Raw genomic sequence first — 14,960 nt, 5'->3', positions numbered from 1 at the left:
GGGGATACCATTTACTACCCATTCTGCAGGTAAGGAAACTGAGGTACAAATAGACAAGTCATTGCCCAAAGTCACAAAGCTGGGAAGTGGCAAAGCAGGAAGTTGAATCCAAAATATAATGCTGAAATCTGCCTTCCTGACTTCTGATGGGCTGAGAATTAACCTCTCGCCCAGGGGCACCAACAGCTTGTGTGGGGTCAGTGGCAAAGATGGAGAGCAGAGAGGTGGATGGCGCGTGGATGCGGGCGTGGGTTCCCAAGTGTGGAGATGGCTCATTCTCTGACACAACAGCTCCGAGCCATGGTGTGTGTGCAATCAGTTGTGAAGGTCACATGTAATTTGTTACTGGTAATTGCTGCAAGGGTTTTTCTCCGAGAGTGTGTTCAGGATCGCCCCTATAATTACATTGCTTTCACTTGCTTTTTGATGTGCCCTGGAGGAGAAAGTAGCGGAATTATCCAACTTAGCTAGGAATTTCACACCATTCTGAGTGCACCCATGGAAGGTGTCATGCCCATGTGCCTCATCTGTCCTGTGTCAAAGGGGAGAAAGGATCCGGAGTCGCTGCTCTGAGACGTGCACCCAGAGAGGCTGAGGGTTCTGCTCCAGGGTTTCCTCCTTCCTGGAGCGGCGCTTAAACACCACCCTGGGGTGTGTGGGGAGGGGCGGAGCACCCATTGCCCAGGTCCTCCTAACTCAGAGACTGCTCTTAACCCTCACAACCAGCCGTCCCCTACAGCGCCCCCTCTCCAACCCCTAGTTGAAGGGAAACTAACAGGAAGGAGGCCTGAGCTGTTTCTTTCACACCCCTGTCTCAGGACCGGTTTCCTGCAGTTCTCCATCTGATGTGGAATAAATTAGGGCCTCCAACCCCTGCCCCATCCGCCTCCTTCCCTCTCCTGCTTAGCGCTGGGAGTCAGTGATTCTGACTGAATAGCTGACTGACCAGCTGATAACTAATGACCGGCTGGACCGAGTGGGCTGACTGACCGGCCAGATGAATGAGTAACTTGCCGACTGAGGGGAAAGACTCTGTGTGTGACAGAGGCCAGAGATTCTTTCCTTTGCCTGCAGTGGAGATGGGTATTTCAAAAATAGCCCGTTGACATTCCAGCCAGTGTGGAAGAAGTATCGTCCAGACCAATTCCTGGATTCCAACTCAGGTAAAAGCGCCACCTTATCACACTGGAGGGATTCAAGTCCTCTTCTGTCTCGCACTCCGCGTGCCATGACAGTCCTAGAGGGGCAGCTCCCTTGTATCTCCACCATCCCAAAGGGTGTTTCCAGCACAATCTGACCTCCCACAGGTGGAATCCAGACTTGGCACTGCCCAGGGAGCAGCGTACCTCCTGCACCCTCATGCAGTACAGAGTCTTCTCCCTGGAATGAGCCAAACCCAGGAGGACTATGAGAGGGGGCCCAGATCCTGAAAGTGAGGACGGGGTACAGCAGGAGGTGGGCACATGAATGAGCAGTTAGGAAAATTCTCCAAGTGTCCTGTCCTAGAGCTGGAGAGAGAACCCAGATGAGATCCCTTAATGGATCTACCAAAAAGGAGTTCCAGGGGATCTAACATCCATTCAGTCATCATTTATTGAGTACCTGCTGTGTGCTGGATACAGTGCTAAGAGCCACAAGTATGAAAAAAATAAAGATCAACTATGTTGGTCTCAGAGAGCTCTTTGGTAAGAAGGCCAGTACTTTAGGTCCCATGGGCCTCCTCCATGACTTGTACTGTCTGGTGGCCCCAAAGGGAAAGAAATTACAGTTTCCAAAATGTGATAGAACAAAAGATATTTTAGCATTAGAAATTAGCCATGTAAACTGTGAAGCATAAATCCAGTTCTAATTGTTCTGTGGCAAGAAATTCTGGTAAACAGAAGCTGAGTCAAATCATGAGTGCCATCTTGTGGAGAAAGCTATCCTATCAGATTAAGTCCCTTCTATCCAGATGCAGCCGCTTGTGATGTAGGGGGCGCAATGTGATAGTGTGTGTGTGTGTTTTGGGGGCGAGTATCTGGTGTGTTTCCCTCGATACCAGGCCATTGTGGAGAAGATACACGAACAGCTAATCACAAACAATGATTATCCTTTTCAAAACCTTATCAAGCTGTAGTTATCTTGATAATTTCTTCTTTTGTGTGGGAACAGGATCAAAATCTAATACATTATGTCCTATTGCATTTTTTTGTATTCTGGAGCCCCATTTCTCTCTCATGCAGCTGGGGTGGGTGGTAAGTAACTTACAGTTAATTAAAGGTCTATTTGAAGTTCAAACCCCCTTCAGGATTTCTTCTCCCAATTACTTCTCGTTTCCAAGGATGGCATCTGGGCACAGAGGAAGCTTCCTCAGCCTCGTATTGTCGGAGCAAGCGTCTGCTTCATGTGCCACCTTCCCTGTGGCTCCCCAGCTGACCTCTGAGCCTCAGCCTCCATCCTGGCTGCTTTGGCCACTGGCATGTCTGTGCAAGTGTCTGAGCATGTAGCTGGTGGCTGGGGGCATCACTCACTGAGATATAGGGTGCATGAGGAGAAACTGGTTTGGGGGGGTTGGCAGGTATTAGAGCTTAGAGTAGCAGACATGAGGGTAGAGAATGGGGTGGAGTGAAGCTCAGGGCCAGGGTTTGGCTCTGAGTTGGGTATAGGTGAGCTCTCCCTGCCCATCACTTGTCCCAGGGTTTCACCCTAAGATCCAAGCTTTGGGATTTTGACCGTCACATCAAAGGGGCCTTTGGGGAGGAATCCCTGCCAGTCTCAGTTGGGTTCATCCCTGGAAGGGCTGTCCAGAGTTGGGGGAGTGACATACAGAGGGTGCATTTATGAGTTTTGCTTGTCCCTAAAGCTAAATCAGAGCTTGTGGCCCCCGGCCCTGGGATAACCTCTTCTTCCTCTGCTCCCCCAGGCTTCCGAGGGTTGCAAATCTACAAGCTACACAAGGAAGAAAAGCGCAACTACCGTCTCCAGTGCCTGCAGTGGTTGAAGAGAGAGTCTCAGTGGCCCAGCTGGGGCTGGAACCAGATCTCCTGCCCGTGTTCCTGGAGGCAGGGACTATGGGACTTGAGATTCCAGCCCATCAACATAGGTGACGCCTCCTTCCTATCTCTCAAGGCACCCCCAGTGTCCCCCACAAGCCCACCCCCTCCCTCTGGCCATGCCTGACCTTTCCCTTCCGGGGCACCCTCAGTTCCTCCCTGGAAGCACCCCGACCCCACTGCCGCCACCACCACGGGCATCCTGGGCCTGAGTGTGTCTGGGCTTGTTGCAGCCTGGTCGGGCCTTGGCAGCAGGCAGCTGTGCAGCTTCTCCTCCTGGAGAGGGGGTGTGTGCTGCAGCTACGGACCCTGGGGAGAGCTTCTCCAAGGCTGGAGAGTGCAGAGTCCTTGGCAGTTTGGTAAGTGTGTCCACGGAAAACTCAACCCCGCCTTTGCTGGAGCTTTCTGTTCTTCACTGTCAGAGACCAGCTTGGGCTCCACGTCAGCAGTGGGACCCACAGAATGAAGCCTCTTTTCCGCATTTCCTCCCAGCTGCTTCCCCTCAATTTCCTGATCTTGTAAGATTAGGAAGTTTCCGACATCCCTTCCAGCTGGCATCCTAGGGATTTCTGACTGAGTTCCTCTTGCCCCATCTCCACTTGGCCCATAACCCCAGCCCAGAGTAGGGACATCTTTCTAGGGAAGGGGAGGGGCCTGGTCTGACCCAGATTAGCAGGCTGTCTGGGGGAAGACATGGGGTCGTTTCCCACAGAGACCTTCCAAAGGAGCTAGAGAGGACAGGGTTGGGGGCCCAGGGTAAGCATGTGCTCCCCGCCTCCTCCCTGCAATCTCAGCAGCCTCCTTAGTCCCCAGACGACCAGCCACAGCCTCCCACTCCCAGCGCTTGGAAAGCGGTGGGACTCAGCGCCCCCCACTCCAAGAAAGGAAGGACCCTGTGCCTGCCCACCAGAGGCTTTGCTCCACGTGGCTCTGACAAGCCCACAAGGGACATAGTAACTGGTCAATGGCCTAAGGTCATTAAGCAGGGTGGGATCTGAACTCATGTGGGCCTGATTTGCCAACCATGCCCTTGCCGCCCACATCATCCTGCCCAAACCTCCCAGCTGGGTCCTGCAGGTCCCTCATCTCCCCCCACCCGCTGCTCTTCCCCACAGACCAAGAACTGGAGCCGCAGAATTGGTGTTGCCGTTTCAACGACAAGCCCTCCTTCTGCGCCCTGTACCAGCTCAGGAGGCCCCGCGTCAGCTGCGCTGGGTACCAGCCCCCGAGGCCAGGTGAGGCTGCCGGAGCCCAGCCCTGGGGCAGGGCTGAAGTGGAAGATCTGGGGAGGGGTAGCCCCTCGGGGTCTGGACCAGGGCGGCAGAAGCTTCCTGGGGCAGCACTGTGACCACAAGGGAAGGTGGAGGTGTGTGCGGAGTGTGGCAGAGGAGGGACTTCAAACACGGCCCTGCGGAGGGAGAGGTGTGGTAGGTGGGGAGGTAATGAGAGGACATGAGTGGGCACACAAGCACAAGAGGGCTTTCGGGGAGGGTTAAATGCTCCATGAGCACCTCTCCAGGCTGAAGCCTCCCAGGTCTTTCCCTGGTCTGCCCTGCCAACCTGGTACCTCATTTGTTCCAGCATGGATGTTTGGGGACCCCCACATCACCACCTTGGATGGTGCCAATTACACCTTCAATGGGCTGGGAGACTTCCTGCTGGTCCGGACCCAGGATAGAAACTCCTCCTTCCTGCTGCAGGGCCGCACTGCCCAGACCGGCTCGGCCCAGGCCACCAACTTCATTGCCTTCGCCGCTGAATACAACTCCAGCAGCCTGGACCCCATCACGGTGAGTGGGGCCGGGGCCCTCCCCTCGCAGGGAGCCTTTAGCTCAGGGACCTTCAGCTGGAGACTGAGGCCCCGGAGGAGAAAGAGAAGGAAGAAGGGAAGGGAGCAGGAGGGAGGGAGGATGCATCCTGCCAGCGCAGTGATTCAGATTAGGAGTTTGGGATTAACACACATACACACTACTGTATATAAAATAGATCACCAACAAGGACCTACTATATAGCCCAGGGAACTATACCGAATATTTTGTAATAACCTATAAGGGAAGAGAATCTGAAGAATTATATATATATATATTCTTCATATACATATATGTCTGAATTGCTGTGCTGTACACCTGAAACTAACATGATATTGTAAATCAACTATACTTCAATAAAAATAAATAAATAATTAAAAAAAGAGTCAGCCCGGGAGACACGGGATTAGGGTCCTGGCTGTGAGACTGAAGAAACAACTTAACTTCCAGTGCCTCTTTTTCCTTAGAGTAAAATGGGGATGATAATATTACCTACCTCACAGGGCCGCTGTGAGATTTAAAAGCTAATCTATGAAACGTGCCTCGCTCAGAGCCTGGCCCATGCCAAGCGTCTCACACATGGTAGCTAGCATCACCTCATGGTCACACTCCCCATCACCTTCACCTTCATCCAAACCCCAGGCTCTGAGCTCTGCGCAGCCTCCTTCCTCAGTTTCTGGGCCCACCTGCAGGTTGGTCTTAGGCCTCTGCCAACTCCCTTCCAGGTTCAATGGCTCCTTGAGCCCAGTGACACAATCCACGTTCGGCTCAACAACCAGACTGTAACATTTGAGACTAACCATGAAGGTGCAAAAGGTAGGCTGGGGACAGCCGTCAGCTGCCCTCTCCTGCTACCCTGGGTCAGGATCAGCAGGGTGCCCAGCACCAGGGAGAAGGGAGCTGGGGCGGAGAGGCAGTGGCGTCGGGGAAGAGCAGCGTGGTCACCACCCCTGCTGTCCCTCCAGCAGCTGTGTCTGAGCAGTTCCTTCACCAGAGCCGGGCCTTAAACTTTCCCTCCTCACTTCTCTCCTTCCCCTGAGGCCGTGACAGCCTCCAGCCCGTCCTCAGTCCCCAGGGAGAAGGGTGTGGGGTGGGCCGTGAAGGTGTCCTGTGAGTGTGGTTTGGGGCCACTGGAGTAGGACCCTGCAGGGCATCTCCCAGCTGCTTTTAGTCTCCTCGCTGCATCTTGAAACTTCACTACTGCCAAGTCTTGGGCCTCCAGGGCTCCAATGCTGGCTTTTTCCTCATTTGTCTCCCAACATTCCAGGCCAGGAGATGTTCAACACCTCTGGAGTTGTAATGACCCGCAATGGCTCCACAGTATCAGCCAACTTTGATGGGGCAGTGACCATCTCAGTGATCGCTATCTCCAACATCCTCCACGCATCCTGCAGCCTCCCGGAGGAGTATCAGAACCACACAGAGGGCCTCATGGGTAAGGAACAGGCAGGAGCCTGCCTCTGCCGTGGGAGCTCAGACCCCCCAGCCCGTAAGCAGCTCCACCTCCAGTGGGCCTGTGGATATCACAGGTGGAGTTTCCTTTCTCAGCCTCCTTGGAACAGAGCCTGAGGGTACAGAGCAGCAGGGAAGGAGGAGGGAGGTAGCTCTTCAGCTACCTCTGAGGCTCACTTTCCGTCCTCCTGAAGCTCCGGGTCCAGGGCAGCGGGGGGGGAGGGGGCATTGAGGATGGGCTCTGGGGAGCATGGGGCCAGCAGCCACCCTTCCCCTCCCTGCCTCCCTCCCTCCCTCCCTCTGGCTTCACACCTTCCCACCCTCCCCCATCCCCCACATTCCCTCCCTTCTTTCCCCACTTCCTCCTTCACTTCCTTCTTCCCTGAAGCACAGGGGCAGGCTCTGAGGCTATAGTCCTCTCCTGGCCTCCTGGAGGACTGAACCGACAACAGATGCAACTGAAAGAGGCTTCGCAGGCCCCCTACTCCCCACATCTCCATGTGACCTGTTGGATGCTCCCCAGGGAAGGGAGGGCCACAGTCCCAGGGTGGCTGACCCCTGCTCTGTCCCTCAGGCTTCTGGAACGGCAACCCAGATGACGACTTCAGGATGCCCAATGGCTCCACCCTTCCCCCAGGGAGCTCCGAGGAGATGCTTTTTCACTATGGAATGGCCTGTGAGTCTGAGCCTCAGGGTCCCCAGGCAGATGGGGTAGGGCCAGGATGACGGAAGCTGCCGCACTGCCTCCCTCAGGCCTGTGGGGACCAGACCCCTGTCCTCTATGAGAGGGGAGTAGGAAGGAAGAGACCTGAGGATGCTGGTGCCACCTCAGATTTGTCCCCTCCACTTCCGTCCCACCTGCGTCTCTCTACCTGGAAGAGAGGACAAGGAAGTTGGGTGGCCCTCACTCACGAGAGCGGGGACTTCCAGACTCAGAAGCTGGAAGTCACTCTGTCCTTCCACATACCCCTCCCCCACCCAAACCATATAAAGTAAGGGTAAGGGGTGGACACAGCAGAAATATAGCTGGAGTCCCACCCTGGTGCCACCACCATCGCACCTTGTGTGTTTTAGGGGAAATCAACGGAACAAGCCTTTTTGGCAAGAGGGACGACCATTTGCCTTCCAACTTCACCCCTGTCTTCTTTTCACAACTGTCGGGAAACAAATCTTTGAATGAAAATTTGACCTCCAAGTGTAATGGAGATACACACTGCATCTACGATGCCCTGGCCACAGGAAACAAAAGCCTTGGACTGTACACTGGGATGCTCTTTAGAAGATACCAGCAGATGAACACCACCCTGAGTAAGTGGTATGAGGCCCAGGGAGGCATGTGCAGAGTTAGGGGGCAGATGAGGTGACCCCCTTCCATGACACTCCTTTAAGCTACACATTTTTAAAACTTAATAGATTCTTTTGCTCATGTTATTCCTCTGCTCAAACCGTCCCATGATCCCCCAGCCCTGTCCTTATGATAACCTTCAAAGCCCTATCCAATCTGGCCCCATTGCCTCTCCAAACTCTTCTCCTAGGACTTCCCACCTCACTCATTCCACTCCAGCCCCACTGGCTTCTTTGTGTTCTTCACACATGCCAGGCTCACACCCGACTCCGAGACACTGCACGTGCTATTCTCTTTGCCTGGAATGCCCTTCCCCCAGAGAGCCACAGGCTCGTCCCTCACCTCCTTCCAGTCTCTATTCAAATGTCACCTTCTCAGCAGTGCCTTTCTTGGCTAGCCTGCCTAAAATTTCACATTCACCCCCACTTCCTATTTGCCTTCCCTGCTTTATTTTTTCTCCTTAGTATCTATAACTATCTAACATATTTTCTAATTTTCATAGATATCTTTTTTATTATTTGTTCATTGCTGCATCCTTACTACCTAGAACAGTTCCAGCCATAGAGTAGATGCTCAATAAATATTTGTTATGACTGACTGACTGAATGAATGAATACACAATTGTATGGAAATAGCAGGGCTCCAAAACACAGAGACCAGTGCAAAGGTTTTACTCCCTCTCCATTTCCTGACAAATGCAAAGCCCATCAGATGTTACCCTCATGGTTTACAGCCCTCTTCCAAAGGTAAAACTCCACAACGGTCTGAGCAATGCTGACATCTGATTCATTTCATACCATGCCCAGAATAGCATTCTGATCAGGAAAGAACTTGAATCCTGTTTGAGGAGAAGATAAAAGAGAGAATGAAGATTTGGGTGTGTGGGCAATACAACCACAACCTTCTCTGCATGTGTCTGAGAGCAGGTACACAGAATAATTCCTTCTTCTGGAGGTAGGTCACAGCCCAGGCAATGCCTCACACAAGAGAGAGGACTGAAGAAACAGGAGGCCCAGAAGACAAGAGAGTATCTTGCCTCACATCTCGCATTCCTTCTTTGTGTCTCAGATCAGTACCCCCCGTCTATTGAGGGTCCTGATGTGATGGAAGCCTACATGGGACAGGCCAAGGTGGTTAATTACACCAGCAGCACTAAGGACGTCACATTCGCTCTCAGAAACAACTACACTGACTTCAAGCTCTTTGGTAAGAATCCTTGGCTGGGGCTGTAGCAGACGAGGTCACAGTCAAGCTTCGGGTAATTTTGCATTATTATACCCTGTGCAACTTCATGTCACTTTTCCATTGGAATATCCAGGACCAACATTTCTTGGGAATAATCCCTGTAATTCAAATAGGTGCCCCCAGTGAATAGTAGTGATGGGCTTATGGAGATTTGGCTGGCTAGCTAGACTGCCTCTGGGCATGTACAACTGATTCAAAGATCATTTCATCTCAGTCTTATAATATGCAATCATCCTTATGCAATCAACAAATTATTAGAATAAACATAACAATGAATAAATACTAATTTAAAACATTTTCATATCTATTAAAAGAAGGATATCATATGGAACGAGATTTAAAGAAATGCAAATAACTTCATTTGGTACCTTTCTCACTATTTTTGTTTGTCAACCATGTTTACTTCACTTTGCCTCTCTTTATCTGCTTTTCTGCGCTGGGACCAAGCAAAGCTCCATCTTTCCCTCCCAGTAATGGTGTGAAGACCCGGTTTCAGGCCTGTAACCATGATCTGGGTCAAGAGTCAAAGCCCAGGGAATTCCCTGGCAGTCCAGTCCTTAAGACTCAGCACTTTCACTGCGGTGGGCCCAGGCTCAATCCCCGGTTTGGGAACTAAGATCCCACAAACCACGAGGCACGGCCAAAAAAAAAAAAAAAAAAGAGTCAAAGCCCACAGGATGTAGCTTGCCTTCTGTTGCCAGCACTAATTAAGCTGGTGACTGCTCTTTGCTAAAACCAAAGCCCTTAGGGACCTTATTCTGAGCTCTGAGCACCTCTCTGACTCATTTTCTTTCTCTGTGCATAAGAAGGGACCGCTTTGGCTGTACCCTGTTGCTCCATATAGCATCCCCTCAGGTGCCAAATTAATAGTATCAGGAGATTTTCTGCTCCATGGGGCTCCTGTCCTGAAGAGTGTTGGCCTGGAAGTTATGCTCGTTTGTTCCCTCCTATCAGCTCTTCTCAATCTACTGTTTTAAGGAGACGTTCCTATTTTCTTGAAAAACATAAGACAGGTTGGATCAGAAGAGTCTTTATTGATAGGTAGCAGTGTTTCACTGTAGTCTGGTGTCTGAAGGTGGCTGGTCAAAAGTCCAGGCAATGAGAGCAGTGGGTGAGAAATCAGGGCGAGGGATGAGGATGCCATGAAGCTGAAGTCAGTTGGGCCTGCAGTGTAGCCTGGGGAAGTGTTGGGAGGATCCTGGCCTTCATCCTCCATCCCCCCTGGATGTCCCATCCTGGTGCAGGCCTAGGCAGCGTTGCCTTTTGGGGTCTCTTCAGGGGGAGCAGCTGCCTCCCCCTCTGTGAGGTTCCACCCTACGATCACTGAGTTGGGTTGGTGCCACCTCCAGCTCGGAGCATGATCAGGATTACTCCAGGAAACCAACCTTGCTCAAGGAAATGCCGGAAAAAATTGGAGGGGTGTTCTGGGGTGGGGGGATGTCCAGCATCAGCTCTTGGGGTGGCGGAGAGCAGAGCAGTTGAGGCCTCCAGCTCTCAACAGTCTCGTCTTCCCTGGGGCAGAGAATGGGACATTGCTATGGACACCAAAGTTGCTGGGACCATTTACTCTGGAGATTCTAGCAAGAAGTGCCAAGGACAACTTGTCATCTGTACTCAAGCCAAGGACAGTGGTCTGTGCGTGCAAGGCAGAGAGCCAGTGTTTATACAACCAGACCAGCTGGGTGGGTGATTCCTCCCTGGAGGTGAGTGGTGAAGAGGGTGGGCGGTGGGGCAGGTTCCAAGTTGAGGGAAAGGAAGTGGGAACTGAAAGGATGTCGTCCTTCAGCTCCTCTGTGCTAATGTGTGTGATGGGAGGCGGGTGGAGCTGTGGTAGGTGAGTAGAGCAGACAACAATCTCGGGCCACAAACTTACAAGTGTAAGAAATAGAACTTTCTTTACTGCTTATAGCTCAACTGAATTTTTATCTCCCAGTTCCCATTTAGCCAGGCTGACAGGAAACTTCCACCTCAGTCTTTCTTAGAGTTGCCCAGTGGTTGCCAGCTCCATGGTTCTGGAGTAAGACAGTGAAGTAAGACAGTAAGATGTGGGTAGGAAGGTGCCCATGTGGTCCCTGGGCCTGAGTCTACATGGATCACAGCTCCATGCACCCTCCCTTCAGACATAGGGGAGTGTTCTGTGGCTTCTGTGCGTTGCTCAGACACAGGAAACCTTGTGGCTTAGGCAGAGTGGCTTAGGGTCCCATCTGCCTAGAAGCACTGCGTAGCCATTTCTCTGGGGCTTCATCTTCATGGTGTTGGGAAGAGAAGTACAGATCCCTCTGATCTTGGTCCCCCCAAAACGTTTTTTTTTCCCCTTTTACTCTCTTCCTCCAAATAAAAGAAACAACTCTTTTGCAGTTTGAAGAAAATCCTTCTCCATTCAAGTTTCTAGCCAAGATACTTGGCCTAAGTCCATGAATCTGGCCCCATCTGCTTTTTTTTTTTTTTTTAACTTTTTGGGGGGAGTCAGAAAGGAAAGTGTTCGGCTGGCAATACCCCACTACCTCCTTCACCTCTTACACACACACACACACACACACACACACACACACACACACACCCTTCTCCTGAAGCATGAGCAGAGAATTCCTACTTGAAAGGGAGAGAGGTGGAGGAGTCCAGGAGGCAGAAAAGGAAAAAAATACAGAGTGGGGGGAAAAGGGATTAAAATCAATATATTATTTTACATATCCCAAGATATCCAGTGTTAAAGGGTTCCATTTCGGGGAGCTTTCCAGCGTCATCTCAGTAGGCGAGATAGAAAAGAGAGATGAGGAACTTGATGAGGATCTGGACGATTCCCCTCCCTGTGCCCTTGCTCTGGTTGTTGCGAGCTCTCACTGTGCTCAGCAACGAGCCTCCTTCTTGGCTGGGAGTCAGCAAGGGAAGAGAGAGCAGGAAACTGCAGCTTACGTAGGATCAAGTTTTCCAGGGATAGTAGAATATTTATTTATTTAGCCCCTGTCTAGGAAGGGTTTCAGGCAAGGAGATTTGCTGTAAGAGGGAAGAGGCTGGGATCCCGGGGCAAAGGCCAGGCAGAGGGCTCAGGAAAAGGATGGCCCAGGGAGGCCACGTGGCCTGGAAGACGGTCTGCCTTTGACAGGGACGTGCAGGCCCAGGACCTGTTCAAGAAGCTGCTCAGTGGATACTGGCAGAATTAAGACAAGGACTCAGGGTCCATGGGTTCTCAGACCTGAGGGGTTGGTACAGCAACACCCCAGAAACCCTTAATGGTTCAGCCTCCTGGCCGCCCAGTGATCAGCAACCTATTCCAGGTGGCCGACTGCAAGTGTGACGGGAACACCACAGGCCGCTACTGCAACCGCTCCAAGGACCCCTGTGAAGAGCAGTGCTTCCCGAATGTGAAGTGCATTTCCGGGAAGGGCTGCGAGGCCTGCCCCCCGAACCTGACTGGGGATGGACGTCACTGCGCACGTGAGCTGGGGACAGGGCCTCGGCAGGAGGAGGTTCTGGGGACAGGTGACATCTCGAGGGCCTAAGACAACTGGGCGAACCATTTCTCCCCCCTTTCCAGCAAGTCTTTAGAATGTTCAATACAGGTAGGTATGGTAAGGAGGTAAGGTGGGTATGGCAGGGTGTGAGGCCGAAGGAGAAGAGATTGTACAGGCATGGAGGAGGGGCCAGAGCTGAGAAGCCCTGAGGCACTGTTGGGGGAAACCCCGGGCAAAAGACTGAAGATGGCCTGGAGAGGGCAGGGAACTTTTAGCAGCAGCCAGGGAGCCAGAAGTAAGCTGGGGTGGGGCCCTCAGGCTCCGGGGTTTTTCAGAGATGCAAGGCCCAGGGTCTCTGCATTTCCCTAGTCAGGACATTGTGTGAGGGGGGGATGGGAGGGCGGGGGTGCTGCCATGGGTATCTGGTGGCAGGTGTGCCTCGTCTTCCCTTTGAGTCCTCCTTCTACCATCTGTTGCTTGACCTTTGAGCCATCAGAGTCATGAGGGCATCATGGTGAGGCCTCCACTAAGCCCCCTGAAGCGCCCCAGTGAAATCTAGAGACCACTGCATCTTCTGAGCAGAGACCAGAGAGGTAGAACCACAGCCTTATAAAGGCAGAAAAGGGGATGGAAGTGAAGAAAACAGGTCGGTGGGCTTTCCTGAAAGAGAGTCCTTTCCTGATGGGAAGGGTCTGATAAACACTCCATTCCCTCAGCAGAATTGGGAGAACCCTTACCTGGCAGGGGAAGAAGGGTCGCCCGGCAAAGAAATGTCTGGAAAAGGAAGAAGGATAGTTTGGGGTTCAGAGTGGCCCACAAGCAGAATGCAGTTTAAGTGGGCTTTGCGGGAAAGAAATCAAGCCTGTCCTGGGAGCAGCTTTCCCTGGGCCGGGGGCTGCCCCTTGCTGCTGAGAGAGGTGTTGCTGACCTCTCTGCTCCCCTTGCAGCTCTGGAGAACCCCTTCCTCTGTCAGAACAAGTCCTGCCCTGAGAATTACTGCTACAACAACGGCCACTGCTACCTCTCCCAGGCTCTGGCCTGCCAGCCCGCCTGCACCTGCCCCCCAGCCTTCACCGACACCCGCTGCTTCCTGGCTGGGAACAATTTCACTCCAACCGTCCGTCTAGGTACAACCAGATACTCCACCATCCCCACTTCTCTCTCCTTGGGGGACGATATGGGGCTCTGGGGGCCAGGCTAAGTCCCTCAAACTCACAGGACACAACTCCAAATTTCCCTCAGGTGGTGGTAAGTTGTAGGCTATGGGAGCGAGTGGGGGGCAGCTGTCACAGCATGAACCACGGGCCTGAGCAGTCTGCTGAGGAAAGACCGAAGGTGACCTCACAGCTCAGCAAGACAAGAGTCAGGGAAGCCTTGATCATAGTCCAACATGCATTTGTGTGAGGGTCAGCAGACTTGGCCACTTCTGCTGATCCTTCTGGTAAACCTGTGAGGTGATTATGAACCTCCTTCTCTCATCTCCAGAGCTTCCCTTAAGGATCATCCATCTCTCACTCATTGAAGACGAAGGTGCCTCCCAAGCAGATGTCAATGCCTCGGTCAGTGCTGCAGGCCAGCTCTGGGTGGGGGACGGGTCTTGGCAGGTTCTGGGTGGGGTCTTAGCCATGGCTTGTGCATTCTGCATCTCATAATCCGTCCAGATTCAACTGCCAGAGGAGGCTGGAGCCTCCTGCCCCAGGGAAGGCTGGGGGTGAGGAAAGCAGGAAGGCCTAGGACAGAGACCTCCAAGGGGGTTAGAATGACCAACTCGCAATGAATAGAGTCCAGGGTGGCCGAGTCAATGCAGCCTTTCCTTCCGAGCATCCCTCAAGACCTGCCCTTGGATATTATATGGAGGAAACACAAGAGGGCATTTCACCTCCAGGAAGCCTTCCCTGACTTCGCCGAGGAAACTGGGCCTCCCTCTTCTTGGCTTCCATGCCCTTGTCCATTCCCCAATCACAGGCAAAGTAGCACAGTAGTTGAGCTATTGAGGATCTAGAACCCTACCCAGGTTCAAATCCTGACACTACCACTCACTAGAGCAGGTGTAATAATTAGACAAATTATTTGAACTCCCATCTGTAAAAATAAAATTAATAACAGTACTTATGTCAGTGGTTTGTGTCAAGGTTTAAATGATAATGTAGGCAAAGCACTCAGCACGGTGCCTAAAACACAATGTATTAAAAAAAATTATCCAAATTATTATTACTACTGTTGCTACTACTACTACTACAGCACTCCACACTCCGTACGGTAAAATCTGTTAACATTTGTCTACTGCGCCAGACTATGGCTCTTTGAGAATGGACTGTTCCTACGTCACACTGACATCCCTCACACTTGACCATCCCCTAGGACTGGCTAAAGATAATCTCTGTTCAATATACACGTGGGGAGAGAATGAGTGGGTAAATCGGGGATCAGAGGCAAGGTAGAGGTCATTCATTTCAGATTCTCCCCTTGTGATAGGAAGTGGGGGTGAGGATATGTAAAGTCCTTCACTCACCAACAAACTTCTATTAAGCAGGGACCTGTGCCAGTCACCAGGCTAGGCTGGGGTGTGGGGATGCAGAAATGCATAAGAAACATTCTGGTGTCTTGGGTCCTCATCTTCAAAGAA

At 52.1% G+C, this 14,960-nt stretch overlaps 1 protein-coding gene across 1 annotated transcript in view; it reads left to right on the top strand.

Moving 5' to 3' along the window:
• Nucleotides 1-14,960, top strand: part of MUC4 (mucin 4, cell surface associated) — a 43,125-nt gene that overhangs the window by 24,448 nt on the left and 3,717 nt on the right. The window contains 14 exon segments of the mRNA XM_089909902.1: nucleotides 1,075-1,163; nucleotides 2,903-3,082; nucleotides 3,266-3,391; nucleotides 4,148-4,267; nucleotides 4,614-4,822; nucleotides 5,566-5,656; nucleotides 6,108-6,275; nucleotides 6,867-6,968; nucleotides 7,367-7,600; nucleotides 8,706-8,843; nucleotides 10,404-10,585; nucleotides 12,158-12,317; nucleotides 13,282-13,461; nucleotides 13,820-13,893. Coding sequence (XP_089766028.1) covers nucleotides 1,075-1,163; nucleotides 2,903-3,082; nucleotides 3,266-3,391; nucleotides 4,148-4,267; nucleotides 4,614-4,822; nucleotides 5,566-5,656; nucleotides 6,108-6,275; nucleotides 6,867-6,968; nucleotides 7,367-7,600; nucleotides 8,706-8,843; nucleotides 10,404-10,585; nucleotides 12,158-12,317; nucleotides 13,282-13,461; nucleotides 13,820-13,893 — 2,053 coding nt within the window.

This window comes from Delphinapterus leucas, chromosome 4 (assembly GCF_059928025.1).
Source record: "Delphinapterus leucas isolate spDelLeu-1000000601 "Yukka" chromosome 4, BTC_Dleu_Yukka2, whole genome shotgun sequence".
Taxonomy (NCBI): Eukaryota; Metazoa; Chordata; class Mammalia; order Artiodactyla; family Monodontidae; genus Delphinapterus; species Delphinapterus leucas.
Note: the sequence above shows the minus strand (reverse complement) of the source record. Positions and strands in the feature narration are given on the sequence as shown.